A 19,404-nucleotide genomic window follows, 5' to 3' on the forward strand; every position below is an offset into this window, starting at 1 on the left:
GACATTTGTAGGCTAGACTTTGTGTCTGTGTATAGTTTCATTTGTCTAAGACAGTCCCTTGAATGGAATAGATGAATGTGTGTTAGGGATGTGTTTGCCTTTTTTAGGAATGGTAAGGCCGTTTTGCAAAGGACAAGTGTTCTTCATAAAGCTGATGGAAAGTGAAAAATTTATTCTTGGTGCAAATACTTTTAAAAGACATACATAGGTTTTTGTTTTTAAAGATTTGTTTTACTTTTTTATTTTATTTTTGGTGATGGTTTATGTAGTTGATTGGGGTGGGAAGAGTCGAGGATTTTCTTTTTCTTCTTTTTCTTCTTCCTTTATCCTGGGGAAGAACGGAGATAAAGGGAGAAACTAAACCCAGCCTCCCAACCATCTCGGTACTAGGGGATGGGGAAGAGTCACCCAGTGTCATCCCATGTTCCTTGACACAGAGCATACTGCAAGGGTTCTGCTAAAGTGGTTTCATTAGTTCTGAAATACAAGGATGAGGAAATCCTTCTAAGGTTCATTGGCTAATATAGTCCACCTTGGAGTCTCTTTGCCCAGATATTTGCTGTCAACATTTGGCTGGGATAGTTGACCAATTTGTTCTGCCCTCCTTCCTTCCTCTGCTATGGTACCAGATATCCTCTGCAGTCTTTAACTGGCTGCCAAATCCTCCATGTGCATCTCGGTTTGCTCTCCATAGCTCCATCTAAGCCACTGACGAGGACCAGTTATGACACATGCACTCCACAGTCAGACTGCAGAACCTGCAATTCTCCCCATGGTTGGAGTTGTGAGTTCAGTGGTTCAGTTGAGGAGACCCTCCAAAGAAATCTTGTCTGAAGTGATCCCAGACCTAGCTCTTGTGTGTTTGCTCAGTTGTCACCCACATCTGCTTACACACACACTGGTAGTTGCAATTGTTTGGTCAGTTGTGTCTCCTGCCCCATCTCTTATGTAAACCAATGGATGCTGTGGCCTAGCCCAACCCTGCCCACTACACACTCAGTTCTCATGTGCACCATTTGAAGCTGCAACCTAGTTGGAACAACCCCCGATAACCCCTTCTAGGCTTGCCCCAGCCCTGGTTCCTATGCTTACCAGTATGTGCAACAAAATGGTCCAATCTGTTCCAAATCCCATTCGGCTCTTATATATGTTCATAGGCATTGAAACCTAGCTTAACCCAGGCAATCCCACTATCCAGCCCACACTTATGCTTGTGGTTGCCACCCCCCTCTAACCAGGGCCACTCCAAGCCCTGTTTCTGATGCTCACCAGTGGGAGTTGCAACCCATTAGAGAGGTACCCATAATTTTCCTACTGGGCCTACTCCCATTCCCAGATCTTGGATTCTGCAGGTGATTATCCAGTATAACTTGACAGGACTTGCCCCCCGGGTCCCAGCATTTGCCAGCTGATGTTGTGCCAAAGACCAACCACCCTGCTCTTACTCTGGCCTGTGCTTGCACGAAGGGTACAGTCAGTGAGCCCAGCCTGGTTCTCCCTCTAACCCAGTTCACATTCAGGCCAACAGGTAGTGTAGACTTGCTCAGCCTAGTCTGCCCTGCCTTGGTCCCAGTTCTCACGCTTACCAGTGGGAGCAGTAGTCCAGCAGAGGAGCCCCTTGCAACCCAGTTACAGGGCTCACACCACCCATCCCAGGTCTCATGTGTACTGTTGAGTGCTATGGCCCAATCTGGAATGGCCTGCCTCACCTTGGCATTTGCCCAGCAGGTGCTGTAGTCTGGCCTGGCCCGGTCTGTCCCTGGTTCCAGCTCATGCTGGTGGGTGCTTCAACCTAACCCAGCCTAGCCAGCCTCCAGTCCTGACCCTAATGTGAACTAGCTGGTGTTGCACCCTGAGCCATCCTGCCCTGCACTGCCCTGCCCTGCACCACATTCTGGTTCTCAGATCTGCCAGTGAGTGTTATGAACTGGTCCAGCCTGACCCACTCCCAGACCTGACCCACTTGTATGCCAGTGGGTACCATAATCTGGCCTGTGCTGTGCTCCTCCTAGCCTTGGTTCTTGCACTCACCTGCAGGGAGTGCGTCCTGATAGAGGAGTTCCCCAGGCTCCTCTGTGAAGTTGCCTCCTGGTGGTAGATCTCACGCATACATGTGGGTCCTTGATCTAGACTGACTTAGTCTACCTCTTATCCTTGCCCCACCAGCCTGCACCCTTTCCCATTTTTACTGTTGGGTGCTACAGCTCATCCATACCTGGTCCACGGCCAGACAGAGCTCTTGCAATATTCAGCGAGGGCAAAGACCTAGTCCTACCCTAACCTGTCCTACACCCTTCCTGGTTCTCATCAGCATCAGCAGGTGCTGGAGTCTAGCCCAGTCTGGCACACCCGAGGCTCAGTCCACACCCCGTGGTGCGGGACACTACTGTCATGTCCAGCACAGATTGCCACACCCATTCCGGCTCTCTCAGTCACTAGTGGGAACCACAAACCAGCCTGGGCATTCTGCTAACTCCCAGATAGTCCTGTTCCCAACCACAGATTTTACACATACCAGTGTTTACTCTGACTCAGCTTGGCATCACCTGTCTGCCATCTTGGCCTTTGCCATTGGATGCTGCAGCCTGACCTGTCCCAGCCCACCCCCAGTCCCAACTCTCATAGGGTGCTGCAGCCCAGCCCAGCCCAGGCTGCTCCCATCCCTGACTCATGCAAATCTGTGGGTGTGATACCCTAGCCTGGCATGACCCACACTCCAGCTTGGCTCCTGCACATGCCAGTGGGCTAAGGTTGGCCTGGCCCTGCCTTATCTGCCCCCCTCCAGAACCAACCCACACACTTGCTGATAGATGGAGCTGCCTTGCCCAGCCTGATCAACGCCCAGGCCTGAATCACATGCTCACCAGTAGGAGCTACGTCCCACCAGGGGAATTTCTGTAGTTACACCACCAGGCCCATTCCCAGATCTCACATGTGCAAACAGGAGCTATCCTCTTACCCAATGTAGTCTGCCTGCTCAGTCCTGGCCTTTATATGAGCTGGTGGATGTTGCAGCCCGGTCCACCCCACATCCTGTTCTTGGGTGCGCCTACAGTTGCTGTAGCCTGGACCAGTCCATCCTGTTCCCAATCACAATACCTATGAGTGTTGGGGGGTTCCATGGTCATGCCTAGCACAGCCCATCATCAGCCCCAACTCTTAAGCAAACCAGCAGAAATTGCAGTTCCACAGGGGTGACCCACATATCCGCCACAGAATCTGGTTCTCTTGCAAGCTGATTAGTGTCATGGCCCAACCTAACAACCTGTCCCTGTTCGACATTTACTGGCAGGTACTGTAATCTAGCCCTGCCAGGTAAGCCCCCAGACCTAGCTTTTTGTGTGCACTGGTGTGTGGTGGTCAGCGCTGGTTATACTAACTAGCCCAACTCAGGTCTCCCACGTGGGCTGGTGCGTTGGTCTGACCCAGTAAGGTTCTCCGGCTTCCTCCTTCCAAACCTTATGGTCTCAGCCTCTTCACTTACTTGCAAGTATAGTGAGCGGTCTTGTCAGTGGAAATCTTCCAAGAAGTCTTTCCTGATCTGCAACATACTCCCTCAGCAGTCCTCCCTCCTTCACATCTCCATATCCCCTTCCCTGATCAATCCATAGTCCTTGTGCCCTGGAGCACGGGGGTTCCCCAGGCTGATGTTTCTAAACCCAGTCTTCTGGTGGAGTTGCAGGCTGTCCTGGGGTTCGTCCTGCTCACCAGAGAACCAAGATCATAGATAGGTTCCCAGACCCGGTCCTGGCTCATGCACATTCTGGGATATTACCTCTCCACTCGCCTAGGGCACAAGTGCGTGAACAAGACACCAGGCCTGGTCCACTGGCACACCACACTGGACTGGGGCCTCTCTCTTTCCCCTCCTTACATGTGCCGTTGAGCTCAAAACACATGTGTGATCTCAGTCTGTAGCGCAAGTCCTTGGACCTCAGAGCTCACAAAAGAGAGCGGAGCCACCAGTAGCTTCAGCTTTGTAAAGGAGAAAGGAAGCTGGCAGTGGTTCCCTATTTTTACTTGAAAGAATTGCTGAGAGAGAGGCAGACAGACCATCCATCTACTGGTTCATTTCTTAAGTGGCCACTATAGCCAGAGCTGGATTGTTTTGAAGCTGTGAACCATGGGCTTCCTCCAGGACTTCCACTTGGGTGCAGGGTTCAAAGCATGTGAACTGGCCTCTGCTACTTTTCCAGGTCGTCATCTGGAAACTGGATCAGAAGTGAAGCATGCAGAGCACCAACTGGCACCCATATAGGATGCCAGTGCCACAGAAGGAAGATTTACATACTGTACCACTGTGCCAGCCCCAGCATCGGGTTTTTTATAGTAGTGTCCACAGACATTTTCTAAATATCCTGTAGTGACGGTGAAGTTTTTGTTTTCCCTCTAGTTGTATATTAAGTTCTGTCCAACATTCTTTATGTTTTTACTTTCAGTCATTCCAGTTGATAATTAATGGAGTCTTACTGTGGTTTTAATTTATATTTTCACAAGCACCTTCTTGGGGTAGTTTTAGTTTCAAAACAAAATAAGACAAAATGCACAGAGTTCCCACATATCTTGTCTGTGCAATTGCATAGCCTCTTCCTGTTATTTTCATCCTCCTCCAAAAGATTTAATGCATTTGGCACTCTTGATAAATCTACATGAGTCACACCATTTTCACCCAAAATCTGTAGTTTATATTAGGTTTTAATTGTTGGTTGTACATTGTCCAGATTTGGACAAGTGCACAGACAGGTATCTGCCATTATAGTATTATACAATCATTTTACTGGTTAGTCATGCCTCCCACCCCCAATCCCTGACCACACTAATCCTTTTATGTTGTAGTGTTACTTTTCCAGAATATCCAAAAGTTGGACTCAAGCATGTGTAGCATTTTCAGTTGTGTTTAAGGTTATTCCATGTCTCCCTGGGGTTTGTTAACATGTTTCCTTTTAGTGCCAAATCCTGTTTCATGGTTTGGCAAACTACAATATGCTTAATTCGTTCACCTACTGAGAGACATTTTGGTTGCTTCCAAGTTTGGGTAATTATGATAAAGCTGCTATAAATGTCATTGTGCAGATTTTTACATAATTTTTAACTCATTTGGGTAAATATCATGGTGTACAGTTATGCCAAAAGTTCACTTTCAGTTTTCTAAGAAATTGCCCAACTGTCTGCTAAAGTGTCTGTCCCGGGTTTTGGCTCCTGTGCTTTGATACTATATGGTAGGACATCTGCATAGTCAGGATTGTTGCAGTTTTGATGGTTGAGCCCTGTATCATTATGTAATAATGCTGTAACTTGCTTTAAGTCTGCTGTGCCTGAAAGTAATGTAACTGCTCTCACTGTTTTGCAGTTTTAGCATCATTGACTTTCATCTGTTCATTTTTACAATATTCGTAGCACATAGTTGAGCATCTTGACAGAGATTTTTAATATTGGTAATTTAAAATTTTAAAGTTTTTTTTATCATCACAGTTTTTAAATTTACAGTTTGGTGATATTACATACATTAAAACTATATTCATTTAAAAATTCAAAAAAAAATTTAACACTTTCTCAGTCCAACAATCACCACTGAATACTTTAGCAATCTTTTCTGTATCTTGACTTTGATTAGTCTAGCTACCACATGTAATGGAATCATATCATGTTTAAACTGGCTTAATATCACTTTTTTGTGTATTCATGGGTCATGCAATTTGTAGCATGTGTAAGAATTTCTTTTTTAAGACTGAATAATGTGCATTTATATACAAACTATTTGCTTTTCAATTTATTTTTTAATTTTTTTTAAAGATTTATTTTTTACAAAGTCAGATATACAGAAAGGAGGAGAGACAGAAAGGAAGATCTTCCGTCCGATGATGCACTCCCCAAGTGATTGCAACGGCCGGTGCGTGCCGGGAACCAGGAACCTCTTCCAGGTCTCCCACACAGGTGCAGTATCCCAATGCATTGGGCCTTCCTCGACTGCTTTCCCAGGCCACAAGCAGGGAGCTGGATGGGAAGTGGAGGTGCCGGGATTAGAACCGGTGCCCATATGGGATCCCGGGGCGTTCAAGGCGAGGACTTTAGCTGCTAGGCCACGGCACTGGGCCCAGCTTTTCAGTTTATTTTCTGTTGTGGACATTTGGATTGCTTCCACTATTGTGAATATAGATGTACAATATAGATGTAAAATTCCTCTCTGTGACCCTGGTCTAATTCTTTTGGTTTATTCACAGAAATCAGATTTCTTTTTCTTTGTTTTTTGTTTTTTTTAAGAAATCAAATTTCTGTATCACATAGTAATTCAATGTTTAATGTTTTAATGACTTATTAATTTTTTTATTGGAAAGTCAGATTTACAGAAAAAAAGGAGAGAGAGAGAGAAAGATTTTCCATCCACTGATTCATTCCCCAAGTAGCCTCAAAGGTAGGAACTGAACTGATCCGAAGCTAGAAGCCGGGAGCTTCTGGGTCTTCCATGCGGGTGCAGGGTCCCAAGGCTTTAGGGCCATCCTTGACTGCTTTCCCTGGCCACAAGCAGGGAGCTGGAATGGAAGTGGAGCATCTGGGATATGAACTGGCACCCGTATGGGATCCTAGGGTATGAAAGGCAAGAACTTTTTAGCCACTAGGCTACCCTGCAGGTGCCTGTTTACTTATTTACTTTTTTAAGATTGATTGATTTTATTGGAAAGGCAGATCTATAGAGAGAACGAGAGACAACAGTCTTCATCTGCTGGTTCATTACTGAAATGGCAACAACTGCCAGGGCTGAGCTGATCAGGAGCCAGGAGCTCTTCCGGTTCTCCCACGTGGGTGCAGGGTCCCAAGACTTTGGGCTGTCCTCTACTGCTTTCCCAGGCCACAAGCATCCCAAATGGAATACTGGTATTGCAGGCAGAGGATTGACTTATTGTGCTACTGCACTGGCCCTGCTTTTCAGTTTTAAACATATTCTATTCTATTCTATTCTATTCTATTCTATTCTATTCTATTCTATTCTATTCTATTCTATTCTATATTCTATTCTTACTCTAATTCTTATTCTAATTCTAATTATTTTTATTCTATAAATGCCATTCCATTTTTGTATCCTGCTGAGACATTTCTCAACAATGTCCATTTTCCTAATGAACCTATCACAGACATTTTTAATTTCTGTTTCAGTGTTTTTGTCTTTAACATTTCTTTTTGTTTTTTCTTTTTTTATTTATTATATTTTGACAATCTTTAGTTACTTAGTTACCATTGTTAATTAGGGTAAAAAGGTACAAGGGCTTTAGGAAAGTGGGTAAGACTATTATTTCCATATTTCCTTTATATATCTGAGATAAAGGGGATATTGAGGGAGAAGCCCCACCCAGTCTCCCACCCACCCCAGATCCCTAATATGGGGCATGCTCTGAGATACTTGCTCAAGTGGTTTTGATAGTTCACCAGTTATAAATTGCTGCCAATCTCGCCACTCCAAGCACGATGAGGTCGTTGAAGAACCCACTGATTGACATAGTCCATCACAGAGTCTCCATTTGTCCAGTATTTCGCTGCCAACATATAGCTGAGGTGGTTGATTGACCTGTTCTGTCTTCTGTCTTTTCTTGGTTGGGGTTCTGTGTCCAGCAGTTCGATTGGGGAGATCTCCAAAGAAACTTTGAGGTGTTCTCAGACCAGATTGTTGTATGTACTAGCAAGTACAGGGCCCTGCACAGTCCATTGCCCCGATCAGCTGGTGGTTGCAATCGCTGGATTGGTTCTGTTTTCAGCCCCGACTTCCACTGGAACCAGTGGGTGTTGCAGTCCAGCCTGGTTCTGCCCAGCACATACTCGGCTCTCACATAAACCAGTGGGAGCTGCAACCCAGTCAGAGCGACCCACAGTAACCCCCACCAGGCCCGTCCCTACCCTGGTTTGCCAGTATGCGTGGCAGACCACACTTAAGTTGCCCACTGTTCTTGCATGCTGTCACTTACATCCATTAGAGCCTTTTTGAGTAATTTATCCGTATAGTAAATGCCTGTTTAATGATTTGCATTATCACTACTCTGTGTGGTTGTGATACTTGCCCCATCTCTTCAAATTGTCTGTGATATTTTTTTGTATTTTTTCTTGGAGGATGTTTAGTTTTTAGGTAGAGTTTACATATTGCTTTTGCAAAAATAGTGTTAACAGATGAATTAGTAAGACCAAACTATATATGAAAAATGAAAGGCCTATTGTCAGTGAGCTCTGCAGCTTGAGATCCTGGGTTAATGACATGCAAAACCAGAAGACAGCATATTACAAAGGTGGAAGTAAAATCTGTGAACTAGGAAGGAGTGAATCAACTCAGAAAAAGAATCCAGGAAGTAAAATATTTGAGATCAGTAAAGTTGACAAATAGCTACTTAGATTGATCGATGGACAGCTGGAACACACAGTGAAAAGAATGAGTGATATGGCTGCTAATTTCAGAAATGTTGGAAGGGTAATACAATACCATAAATTCCACAGTTCAGATTAAGTGGTCTGTCTGTGTGAGATGTAATACGAAAGCTCACTTACAAGAAATAAACAGTAGTAAGAAGAAACGTATTTGAAAGCTTTCTTACAAAGTAAACTCCAGAACAGACAGATCTCTCACCCACTGGTTCTCTTTTTTACATGCCCACAAATAGCTATGGTGGGACCTGGTTAATGCCAAGAACCCAAACTCAGTTCCATCTCCCATCAGATGGCAGCGACTCAAGAACTTGAATGCTTGCCTGCTAGGTTGATATCAGCAGGAAGCAGGTGTAGAACTGAAACAGTAGTCGAGCATGTGGGCGTCCTGAGCAGTATCTTTACTGCACCTGTAGCCTGCCCCTGGCACCTTGTCTCTGACTTGATTCCTCAAGACTCCTGCCTCAGGAACCCTGTGCCTACTGCACTTGCACTTAGAATTGTACTTCCCACCTTGGCATGCATCCCACTTTTTCATCAGATTGCCTGGCAACTCCTATAAAGCACCATGGCACTCTGCCACCTCTGCTGGTCTGCTTTCCTCTGTGTTGGCTGTATGTGTGTGTCTAGCATTTTGTTTATAGTTCTTACTCATCTACCGTCGGCCTCTCCCACTGGAACACTGACCTCATGAGAGCACGAGGCTTTGCCTTCGTTAATCTGAATTCACAGTTCCTGTAGCAGTTTCTCTCATGTAGGAAATTCACAGTAAATATCTACTAAATTTAGGAGATGGGAATGTGAACTCAAGTGGAATGATCAGGAGAACCTTGTGGGTCAAGAATGACACTGAGTTTTGTTTACAGTTTTTGGTCCCATCAAATAGCCTGGCTCTGTTTTGATTTCTGATTGATGCTGCAGTTTTCTTTTTTGCTAGTGGAAATGAATTTTCTTGCAGCTTATGGTACAGTGCTAACAGGAATCGTGTTATTTGTTCTAAATGCCCACATTTTGTCTGCCTTTCATAGTGTTTAACTTCCAAGATACAAGTGTCTGTTGTATTAGTCTGATCTGTGTATGATACAAAGTAAACATGTTTGTTCATAGCATTTCAGTGCTTCTTGCTTAGGAATTTATATAAATTTCTATTCAACACAACAACTAGTGTGCTGGGTCTGCAGAGGGGTCGGGAAGGCAGGCTCAGTCTGAGCACCATTCCACTCCACTAGACCTGTGGCCCCTTGACTGGGGTTCTTTGTGAACACAGCTGCACAAATCACCTGGCATCTTCAGAGAAATGTTGTTTTTTAGAATTTAGGGTTTTTTTTTTAAAAAGTTATATGGCTCTTATTTTGGGGGAGCAGAGGAGATATTTGGATTTTACACAGATTTACAATTTTTTTAGTTGATAAAATAATAGTGTTTTTTCTTGTGTACTTTTCTAAGTATATTAGTTTGTATACTAAAGATATTACAGTTGCTCTACTGAATTACTAGCTGGTAAATATTAAGCCATTTTTCCTGAGTAGATTATTATTTTATACAGGAGGAAATGAATCTCAACCAGAAAGCCAGGAAGATCCTCGAGAAGTACTTAAAAAAACGTTGGAATTCTGTTTATCTAGGTAAGGCTGATAGTGATTTTTCTAGTACTTACTGTATATGATGGTACCAATTAGTTATTCGATACAAATATGATATTTTATGTAAAGTGAATGTATATGCCTGATAATACAAATGCTAGAATATTGTGGAATAGTAATGTTTCGATGCATTGGAGACCTAGACATAATCTTCAGCTCAGTGACCACTAAAGTTAAAATCATAAATCCCTCCTGACGACCATTATCTGGATTACCATTTGAAATGGGTTCTTGGACCTATTCCAGACCCACTGAATCAGTCTGTGATGATAGAGCCTTCGATGTCACTGAAGTTTGACAGGACGTGCCCTTCTATCATCTCTCAAAATGTGGCAAATAACTGTCACAGGTAATTGTTTTAGTATGGCAGTCATGTTTTTGGGTTTATTTTCCCCCTGAATATCTTTTCTGTTGAAACTGTAGAGCCTTCAAAATTAAAATGGCTAGCCTGAATATATAGAAAGATGGGATTGAGTTAAATGTAATTTCTTTTTAAGGATTTATGTATTTTTATTGAAAAGGCAGATCAGATTTATGAAAAGGAGGGACAGAAAGATCTTCTATCCCCCAAATAGGCGTAACAGAGTAGAACCAGTCCACAGCAAAGAGCTGGGAGCTTCTTCCTGGCCTTCCACATGGTCTCCGGGTCCCAAGGCTTTGGACTATCCTCTACTGCTTTCCCAAACCCTAAGGAGTCGGTCGGGAAGTAGAGCAACTGGGACATGAATTGGCGCTGTTAGGGGATCCCAGCACTTGCATTGGGAGGATTAGCCAATTGAGCGATCAAGTCAGCCACAAATGTGATTTTTTTTGTTTGTTTGTTTAAAGTCTGAAGGTAACTGGTCATCTATAAAGTTTTCTGTTAGAAATGGTTCCTTCCCGTGTTTTCTGCAGATCCTTGAGATCTTAGAGCCACTGAAAGGCAGTAGGGCTGCTTGTGGGGTAGGTGGAAAGGTTCTGTGTTGAGTCTGCCTTTCTCTTCTGTGTACTCAACAAATTAGAAACTTTAAGTGTATTGCCTTACAGTCTTTTACAGACAAAAAGATGCTGTGGCAGAAGTTGAGAAACTGTGACTGTCATTGACTTTCACAAACGGCTATTGTGAGAAGGGGCTCCAGTGAAACCCATTAGTATACTTAGTTTTCAGGGGTTTTTTGAGGACCTAATTCAATATGTTACACATTTCTGGAAACTCACAGGAAGTGTCCATATGGCCACTATGACAGGAAATAAGTCATCTTGGCCTACATTACTAGTTATTTATGGCTTACCTTTTGACCCTATGGGTAAAGATACTGATCCTATTTCCTTCTTTTTAATTCTGGCTACTAGGAAGCCAGAGCTGGATTTGCCGCTTCTCTAGCAAGTGTTCCAGACTAAACAACATTCATTTGGGGTATTGACTTTAACCTGGCCTTTCCATATTTTCCTTACTTAAAAAGAAATTCTGTGTGTAATTTTAATAAGCTGCTCAAATGCTATGTAGAACAAAGATGAACATGAGAACTATAGCTACAAGGTTTTTTTGTTTCTTAAAGTTACTTGTTTATTTGAAAAGCAGAGACAGAGAGTGGGAAGATCTGCCATTCACTGGCTTATTCCCCAGATGCCCCCAGCAGCAAGGTCTGGCCAAGGCCAAAACCAAGACCTAGGAATTCCCGCTGTACCTTCTCATGGAAGGCAGACAGGGGTTACTCCAGTAATTATTAAATTCCAGAAGCCGCCATCTGCTTCCTTCCTAGGCTTGTTAGCCGGATGCTGTGCTGGAAGCAGAGCTGTGGGACTCAATCCCATACACCATGGTAATAGAATGGGGGCATCCCAGGTGTCAGCTTGTGCTACTATAAACAATAACTGTGTCTTAAAAAAGAGTAATCTGCTAATTAGTTTTGATTACATGAAGTGTAGTATGCTTTTACTTCTGCTCTGCCTGCCTCACCAGGTGTCTTTGAAAAGTATTTGCTTACACCTAGACAGAGAGCAGGTACCAGATGGGCCTTGGGCTTAGATTTAACTCCAGGCAATACCCTACCACACTCATATTGCTTGCAAAAATCAGTGCTGTAACAGATGAAACTGCCTTTTATAGAAATGTTGATTAAAAGAGATCATTTTCTTTCAACAGGGAGAATCTTGCTAGTGACATGTATCTTATATCACAGATGGATAGTGATCAGTATGTGCCAATTACAACGGTAGCTAACCTTGACCATATCAAGAAACTCAGTACTGATGTGGATTTGATTGTTGAAGTGCTAAGATGTAAGTGAATAACAATTTGAAATGAATACTTTTTTATATAATATTAATTTTGACAGTGTGAACCTTTAAATCTACATCTGTGAAATGTTAAGGAATATGACAGAAAGTCAAGTTTTTTCTGGTCTTCCCATTCCTTTGTGATCGGTCCCCCAGAATTCTAGTACTGTTCTCTCCATAATTGGAATATTGTTCTTGACAGTCTAGAGGAGTGCTGTTTGAATTCACAATAAATGCTCAAATAGATTATGTCACTGGAAGTAGGAAACGAATCATGTCAATCCTTTATACCCCACCGTTCCATATATAGGAACCTATACACATTTATTAATTGGATAAGATACCAATTATGATGACTTTGAAACAAATATTGTGTCATTGAAAGAGTCACAAAGTTGAAAATTGGGACTTACTGGATTAATGGAGATTTTTAAATATAGCTATTACTTTCATAGATCAAAAGCATCAGTATTTATGGTTAAAATTGGAGATACTTTAATTAGCATTTTTAGCACTAAAAGAGTTTAAAACTTGCTTAGGATTTGAGGAGATAAAATTGAATGTTTCCTTTAAGTGAGTTTTTCTCATCAGAGAATACTTAAACATTATATCAGAGACCCACAGAAACATTAAGACATGCAAATGTTTAAGGTGTTGCCTGTAATGTCACAACTATAGTTTGTGTGTTTGTCCTCTGATTTGAAGACTTAAGCTTCTGCAATCAATCTATTTTGTTTATAATTTTAAGTCAAATTAAGCTAAGACTGCAAATACCAAGTGTATTCTGTGGTTTCCCTTCTTAGGACTAATGAATTATTTATGATAGAGTTCTGAGTGATGTCTTAATTAAATACACCATATGAATTGTGCCACCTCTCGCTAACCACAGCCTACATTTTTTGAATGCTTCAACATTGTGCCTGAATTAGTTACTCATATCTCTCGCTATGGTGAATGTACAGAAATTTTTCCTGTTTAGCGGCATTTTTTTTCTTGTGTAAATTTAACAGAAGTTGTAACGCTGGGTTTTTTTTTTTAAAGATTTATTTATTGATTTTTACAAAGTCAGATACACAGAGAGGAGGAGAGACAGAGAGGAAGATCTTCCGTCCAATGATTCACTCCCCAAGTGAGTGCAACGGCCGGTGCTGCGCCGATCCGAAGCCAGGAACCTGGAACCTCCTCCAGGTCTCCCACGCAGGAGCAGGGTCCCAAAATTTTGGGCCTTCCTCGACTGCCCTCCCAGGCCACAAGCAGGGAGCTGGATGGGAAGTGGAGCTGCCGGGATTAGAACCAGCACCCATGTGGGATCCCGGGGTGTTCAAGGAGAGGACTTTAGCCGCTAGGCCATGGCTGCTGGGCCCAGCATAACGCTGGTTTTGAAGGTGGTCTTGGACTTTCTGATCATGTCATTATCAGCTGAATTTGATTTTGTCTTTAAAACATGAATAGCTTTCTTGTATCTATCTGTATTCTGTTTAATAATTGTTTTTTTTATTAGTACTATGAATTCCATGTTCCATTATTCCTTTTAGACATCCTTTGCAAATTTTACTGAGGATAATTTGTCAGTTGATCATTGCTGACCAAGAGTCAATCATATAGCCTGTGAAGATTCTCCATGTTGTGTTTCCTTTTACTGGTTTGTAATTAGCTCTTGAGCATACAATAGTCTTTCTGCACTCAGTTTTTGGAAAGAAAGAAATATATATATATATAATATATATATAGTATATATAATAACTGTGTGAAATGAGAATACAACCAACATATTATAATGTTTTTGGAGTTCTGAAGAAGGTGACATAAGTAAGCTTTAGTCTTACCGCCATTCCCAAAGTGATTTATCTTGATAAATGTTTTAATTTGAATACTACTATAACTAGTGTTGATTGAGCTTTCTATATTTATATGCAATTTTTATATTATATTATTATATATATATAAAAGTCACACATTTAGTGCATTATCAGTATATTTTACTTAAATGCCTTGCTTTAATACTTACTGTGGTTGAAACGAGCAGTTGAAAAAAGACAATAAACATACTAAATTGTACTTAAAACACTATTATTAGAGCTATTAAAATGGACAAAGCCTGTATTTTTCAGTAATAATAAATTTTAAAATCATGTTGGTACATATGTATTTCCTAATCGGTTCAGATTCAGGATGATACTATGTATATAAAGTTTAGATAGTACATAAATAATACACATGTATATATTGGAGATACATATGTATAATGTTTTTATAAAAAAACTTTTTTCTTGAATCTGCAGCTACATAGGAATGGTATAAAAATACAAATAGAACTAAAATGCTTTTTGGTACAATATATTGGGAAGGGAGAACCAAAGAGGTTTTCATCTATGTCTTAGTGTTTTGCTTATCAGAACTGAGTTGAAATTGATATCTTAAGTTATTCATGTTTTAAGTGTACATTTAATAAGCTGATATATTATTCATTCATGAAACTGCCACAATCAAGGTGATGAACATGCCTGCCAGAAGTTTCCTCCATTGCTTCTCCAGGCAAATGCTCATCTATAGATTAGAATGCATTTTGTAAAGTTTTAGGATTGGAGTAGATCTAATTTCTTAGCATATACTATTTTGTGGTTTATAACTTTCTTTTATTGAGTAGTATTCTATTAAATAAATATACCACGGTTGATTTTTGGCTACCAGAGAATGAATGGACATTAAAATTTCTGTTAGGTTTTGATTACCACAGATAAAGTTATTGTGACTGTAAAATGGTAGATATATGCTTCCCATTGGTGTTTGGTGAATAGCTGGGAGTGGAATGTCCGCACTGTATGGTAGGTAGACAAATGATTAATTTTGTGAAACCACCCGTCTTCCAAAGTGGTTGGTCTGTTTTGCAGTGAACATCATCAGTGATGAAGAATTATAGCTGTTTCACATCCTTGCCATAATTGGCAAGTCATTTGAATTTCAGATTTTTTTGAAGATTTATGCATCTTATTAGAAAGGCAGGCTTACAAAGAGAAGGAGAAAGATCTTCCATCCATGGGTTCGCTCTCCAAATGGCTACAGTGCCTGGAGCTAAGCCAATTCAAAGCCGGAACCAGGAGCTTCTTTTGGTTCTCCCATACTAGTGCAGGGTCCCAGGGCTTTTGAATCACCTTGTGTTGCTCTTCCTGACCATAAGCTGGGAGCTGGATGGAAAGTGGAGCAATCTGGACATGAACTCATGCCCATGTCGGACCCTGGCACTCTCAAGGTTAAGGATTAGTTGGTTGAGCCATTTTGCTGGCTCCTCAGATTTTTTTATTGGCAGTAGAGTAAGCTCTCTCTCTCTCTCTTTTTTTTTTAAAAAAAGATTTATTTATTTTTATTACAAAGTCAGATACACAGAGAGGAGGAGAGACAGAGAGGAAGATCTTCTGTCCGATGATTCATTTCCCAAGTGAGCCGCAACGGCTGGTGCTACACTGATCCGAAGCCAGGAACCTGGAACCTCTTCCGGGTCTCCCACGCGGGTATAGGGTCCCAAGACTTTGGGCCGTCCTCGACTGCCCTCCCAGGCCACAAGCAGGGAGCTGGATGGGAAGTGGAGCTGCCGGGATTAGAACTGGCGCCCATGTGGGATCCTGGCACGTGCAAGGCGAGGACTTATTTGCTATGCTATCGTGCCAGGCCCAGAAAATGCATTTCAATTTTACATGTTGATTTTTGTAATGCTAAGTCTGACTAAACTCAATAAATTTTAGCTTACATCTTTCATTAGTTAATTGTATTTATTTTGTACTAAGTAAGCTTGATATTTCAATAAAAAGATCTGCCCTTTAAACATAATCAGTATGCCCTAAGTTACTGTTTGTAACATCATTGAATGAACTAGAGCCTTCAATGCAATATTGAATGAAAGTGGAGGAAATACATGTCTTTTCTTTGTTGATGATCTTGGAAGCAAGAGGAAGTATCAGGCATTGAAACATTAATAGGTGTAGGATTTTCTTAGGGGATGTGGTTGAGGAAATTCTCTTCCTAACTTGCTGAAAATTTTGTATCAGGAATGAATGTTGATTTTTGCCAGATATTTAATCCACTAATATGGTGAATTCAATTACTTAGTTTTCATTTGATAAGTCAATGTTTTCTCACTGAGATAACCTTCGCTTATGATTCACTACTGTTTTTATGTTACTGTACTCACTTTACCAAGACTTACTAACTTTTTGGACCCGTGTCCCTGAGACATATTAGTGTGCTGTTTTCTTCTTTTGCAATGTCTTTGTTTACTTTGGATATCAGAGACATGTTGACTTCATGGAATGGCTTAGCAAGTATTCACTTTTCTGTGATTTTTAAAAGTAATTATGCTGGGCCCGGCAGCATGGCCTAGTGGCTAAAGTCCTCTGCTTGAACACACTGGGATCCCATTTGGGCGCCAGTTCTAATCCCGGCAGCTCCACTTCCCATCCAGCTCCCTGCTGGTGGCCTGGGAAAGCAGTTGAGGACGGCCCAAAGCTTTGGGACCCTGCTCCCGCGTGGTAGACCTAGAAGAGGTTCCAGGTTCCCAGCTTCGGATCGGCGCAGCACCGGCCGTTGCACTCACTTGGGGAGTGAATCATTGGACGGAAGATCTTCCTCTCTGTGTATCTGACTTTGTAATAAAATAAATAAATCTTTGAAAAAATAATTATGCTATCAAGTTGGTGTCATTTTTTACATAAAAAATTTTTGTTTAAATCTTATTATTTGAGAAACAGAGGAACAGAGAGGTCTTCCATCTGGTTTGCTTCCCAAATGGCCACAACAGCTGAAGCTGAACCAGTCTGTAGTAGGAGCTTCTTATTGGTCTCTCACATGAGTTCAGTGGCTCAAGGACTTGAGCCATGCTCCACTGCTTTGCTAGGCCATAAGTAGGAAGCTGATTGGAAATGAAACAGTTGGGACATGGTGTGGTGGACTGGCAGCTAAAGTCCTTATCTTGAATGTGCCTGGATCCCATATGGGAACCAGTTCTAAACCCGGCAGCCCTGCTTCCCATCCAGCTCCCTGCTTGTGGCCTGAGAAAGCAGTCAAGGATGGCCCAAAGCCTCGGAACCCTGCACCTGCATTGGAGACCTGGAAGAGGTTCTGGGCTCCTGGCTTCAGATAGGTGTAGCTCTGGCCATTGAGGGCACTTGGGGAGTAAGCCAGCAGACTGAAGATCTTCCTCTCTGTCTTTCCGCCTGTATATCTGACATTCCAATAAAAAATGAATCTTAAAAAAAAAAAACAGCATGCATATGGCATCCCTGCGCATGCCAGGCGAAGATTTTGGCTACTGGGCTATTATGCTGGGCCCATATATTATTTAACAGCTTCACTGAGAGCCCTCCTTTTCTTTAGGAGTAGCAAAGTACCATGGATCTTCTTCCTGATGTGCTGGTCTTCATTCTGCCGCTCATCTAAGAGAATATGTGTAGATACATGTTTACCCATATATCTACTTGTTTTGTGTTTTGCATGAAGATTGCCTTATAAAACTGAGAACATATGATATTTGTCCTTTTAGGATTGGTTTATTTCATTGAACATAATGTTTTGTATTTGGGACCATTTGATACTAATGGTGAAATTTCTTCTTTTTTTTCTTAAGTTGCTTAAGTAGTATTCCATGCAATAGGTGTACCACGGTTTCTTTATCTAGTCCTTTGACAGGCGTCTGGGTTGTTTCCATGTCTTCACTGTTGTGCTGCCATAATTAGGGTTGCAGGTCACTTTCCCATATGCAGATTTCACTTCCTTTGGATGTATTCCCGGGAGTGGGATTTCTGGTTCATAGGATAGATTACTTTTCAGTTGTTTTAGTACTCTCCATGCAAATTTCTTCCGTAGATAAAGCATCTTTTCTAGGTGATACCATCTTCCAGACTGAGATTTTGTAGTTTGTGTATTGAATGTTTTTTTTTCATGTAAGTTGTTAAAATTCTTAGTTTGTAACTTAATAACACTCCCTTATTAACCTTTAAATAATGAAAGAATCCTATAGTGATAATACTGCTTTCACTCCTGATTTTGTCAATTTATGTCTTTTTGGTAGTGAACACCGGTCATCCTAGATTATGATTAGAACAGGCTCTGCTGGAGATGACACTGACAACACAAATCAGTGTATTTAAAAACTGGTGGGATCTCAGGCCTTCATTAGTTAGTACTGTACCAACTTTGGCATGGTTTTGTTGGCAGTGTGTTAGAGTTTTGTTCTGTCATGTGTAACTTTAGAGGGAACTGGTTGAAGGGTACTTAGGAACTGTGTGTGAGGCTTAGAACTGTTTCTAACTAAAAAGCTGTGACAAAATTATTTTAGAGTCTTGCAGAAAGAAAAGTCAATTTACTTCTCTTTTAATTTACTCTTTATATTTGAAGTTTACAAACTTTATTTCATAGTGTTACATAAATTATCACTCTTGCAAGTCTTTGAAATAGCCATATTTTCTGTTTTAAAGAAGTTCAGTCTTTAAAACCTTTTAATAGTTTGTGTTAGACTATCAAACTATGTGATTTCTTTGCTTAAAGTAGGCCTAAGGTGTTTAGTGTTGCAGTGTATTACATTGCATTAGAGTGTCATGTTCCAATGCTTATTTTTACCTTTGACTTTAATTCTCTTTATAGCTTTACCTTTAGTCCAGGTGGATGAGAAGGGAGAAAAAGTAAGGCCAAATCAAAATCGCTGCATAGTAATATTACGTGAAATATCTGAGTCTACTCCTGTGGAAGTAAGTAATTTCTTTTATCAAGGATAGTTAAACATCTTCCCATGGCTTTTTGTGTGTGTGTTCATTTTTATTTAATTTTTTTTCTTTTTCTACATGAATTTTTCTTATTTCCTCAGATTTACTCCATCTTTATCATTAGAATGTAACTCATTTGAGGGGGAAATGATTCTCAAGCCTTTCATCTAAGAAATACTTTATACATTACTCTTATAACTCTTTTATAAGTAAGGTTTGTGCGTTTCAGTAGTAGCAATTAAAGGTGAAGAGAAGGTTATTTAAGTAAAAAGTGAGAATACTGACTTGTAAGTTAAAAAACATTTTATGCTAAGTAGCATTTCAAAAGAAGTACCTTTATGACAGCA

The 19,404-nt window shown here is 41.3% G+C and overlaps 1 protein-coding gene across 1 annotated transcript in view; it reads left to right on the plus strand.

Moving 5' to 3' along the window:
* The window catches only part of LARP4B (La ribonucleoprotein 4B), a 97,701-nt gene that overhangs the window by 46,981 nt on the left and 31,316 nt on the right, over nucleotides 1-19,404 (plus strand). Inside the window, exons 6-8 of the mRNA XM_058669546.1 lie at nucleotides 9,950-10,028; nucleotides 12,172-12,308; nucleotides 18,939-19,042. Of these exons, the coding sequence (XP_058525529.1) occupies nucleotides 9,950-10,028; nucleotides 12,172-12,308; nucleotides 18,939-19,042 (320 nt within the window). The remainder of the gene's footprint in view (nucleotides 1-9,949; nucleotides 10,029-12,171; nucleotides 12,309-18,938; nucleotides 19,043-19,404) is intronic.

This window comes from Ochotona princeps, chromosome 10, assembly GCF_030435755.1.
Source record: "Ochotona princeps isolate mOchPri1 chromosome 10, mOchPri1.hap1, whole genome shotgun sequence".
Lineage (NCBI taxonomy): Eukaryota > Metazoa > Chordata > Mammalia > Lagomorpha > Ochotonidae > Ochotona > Ochotona princeps.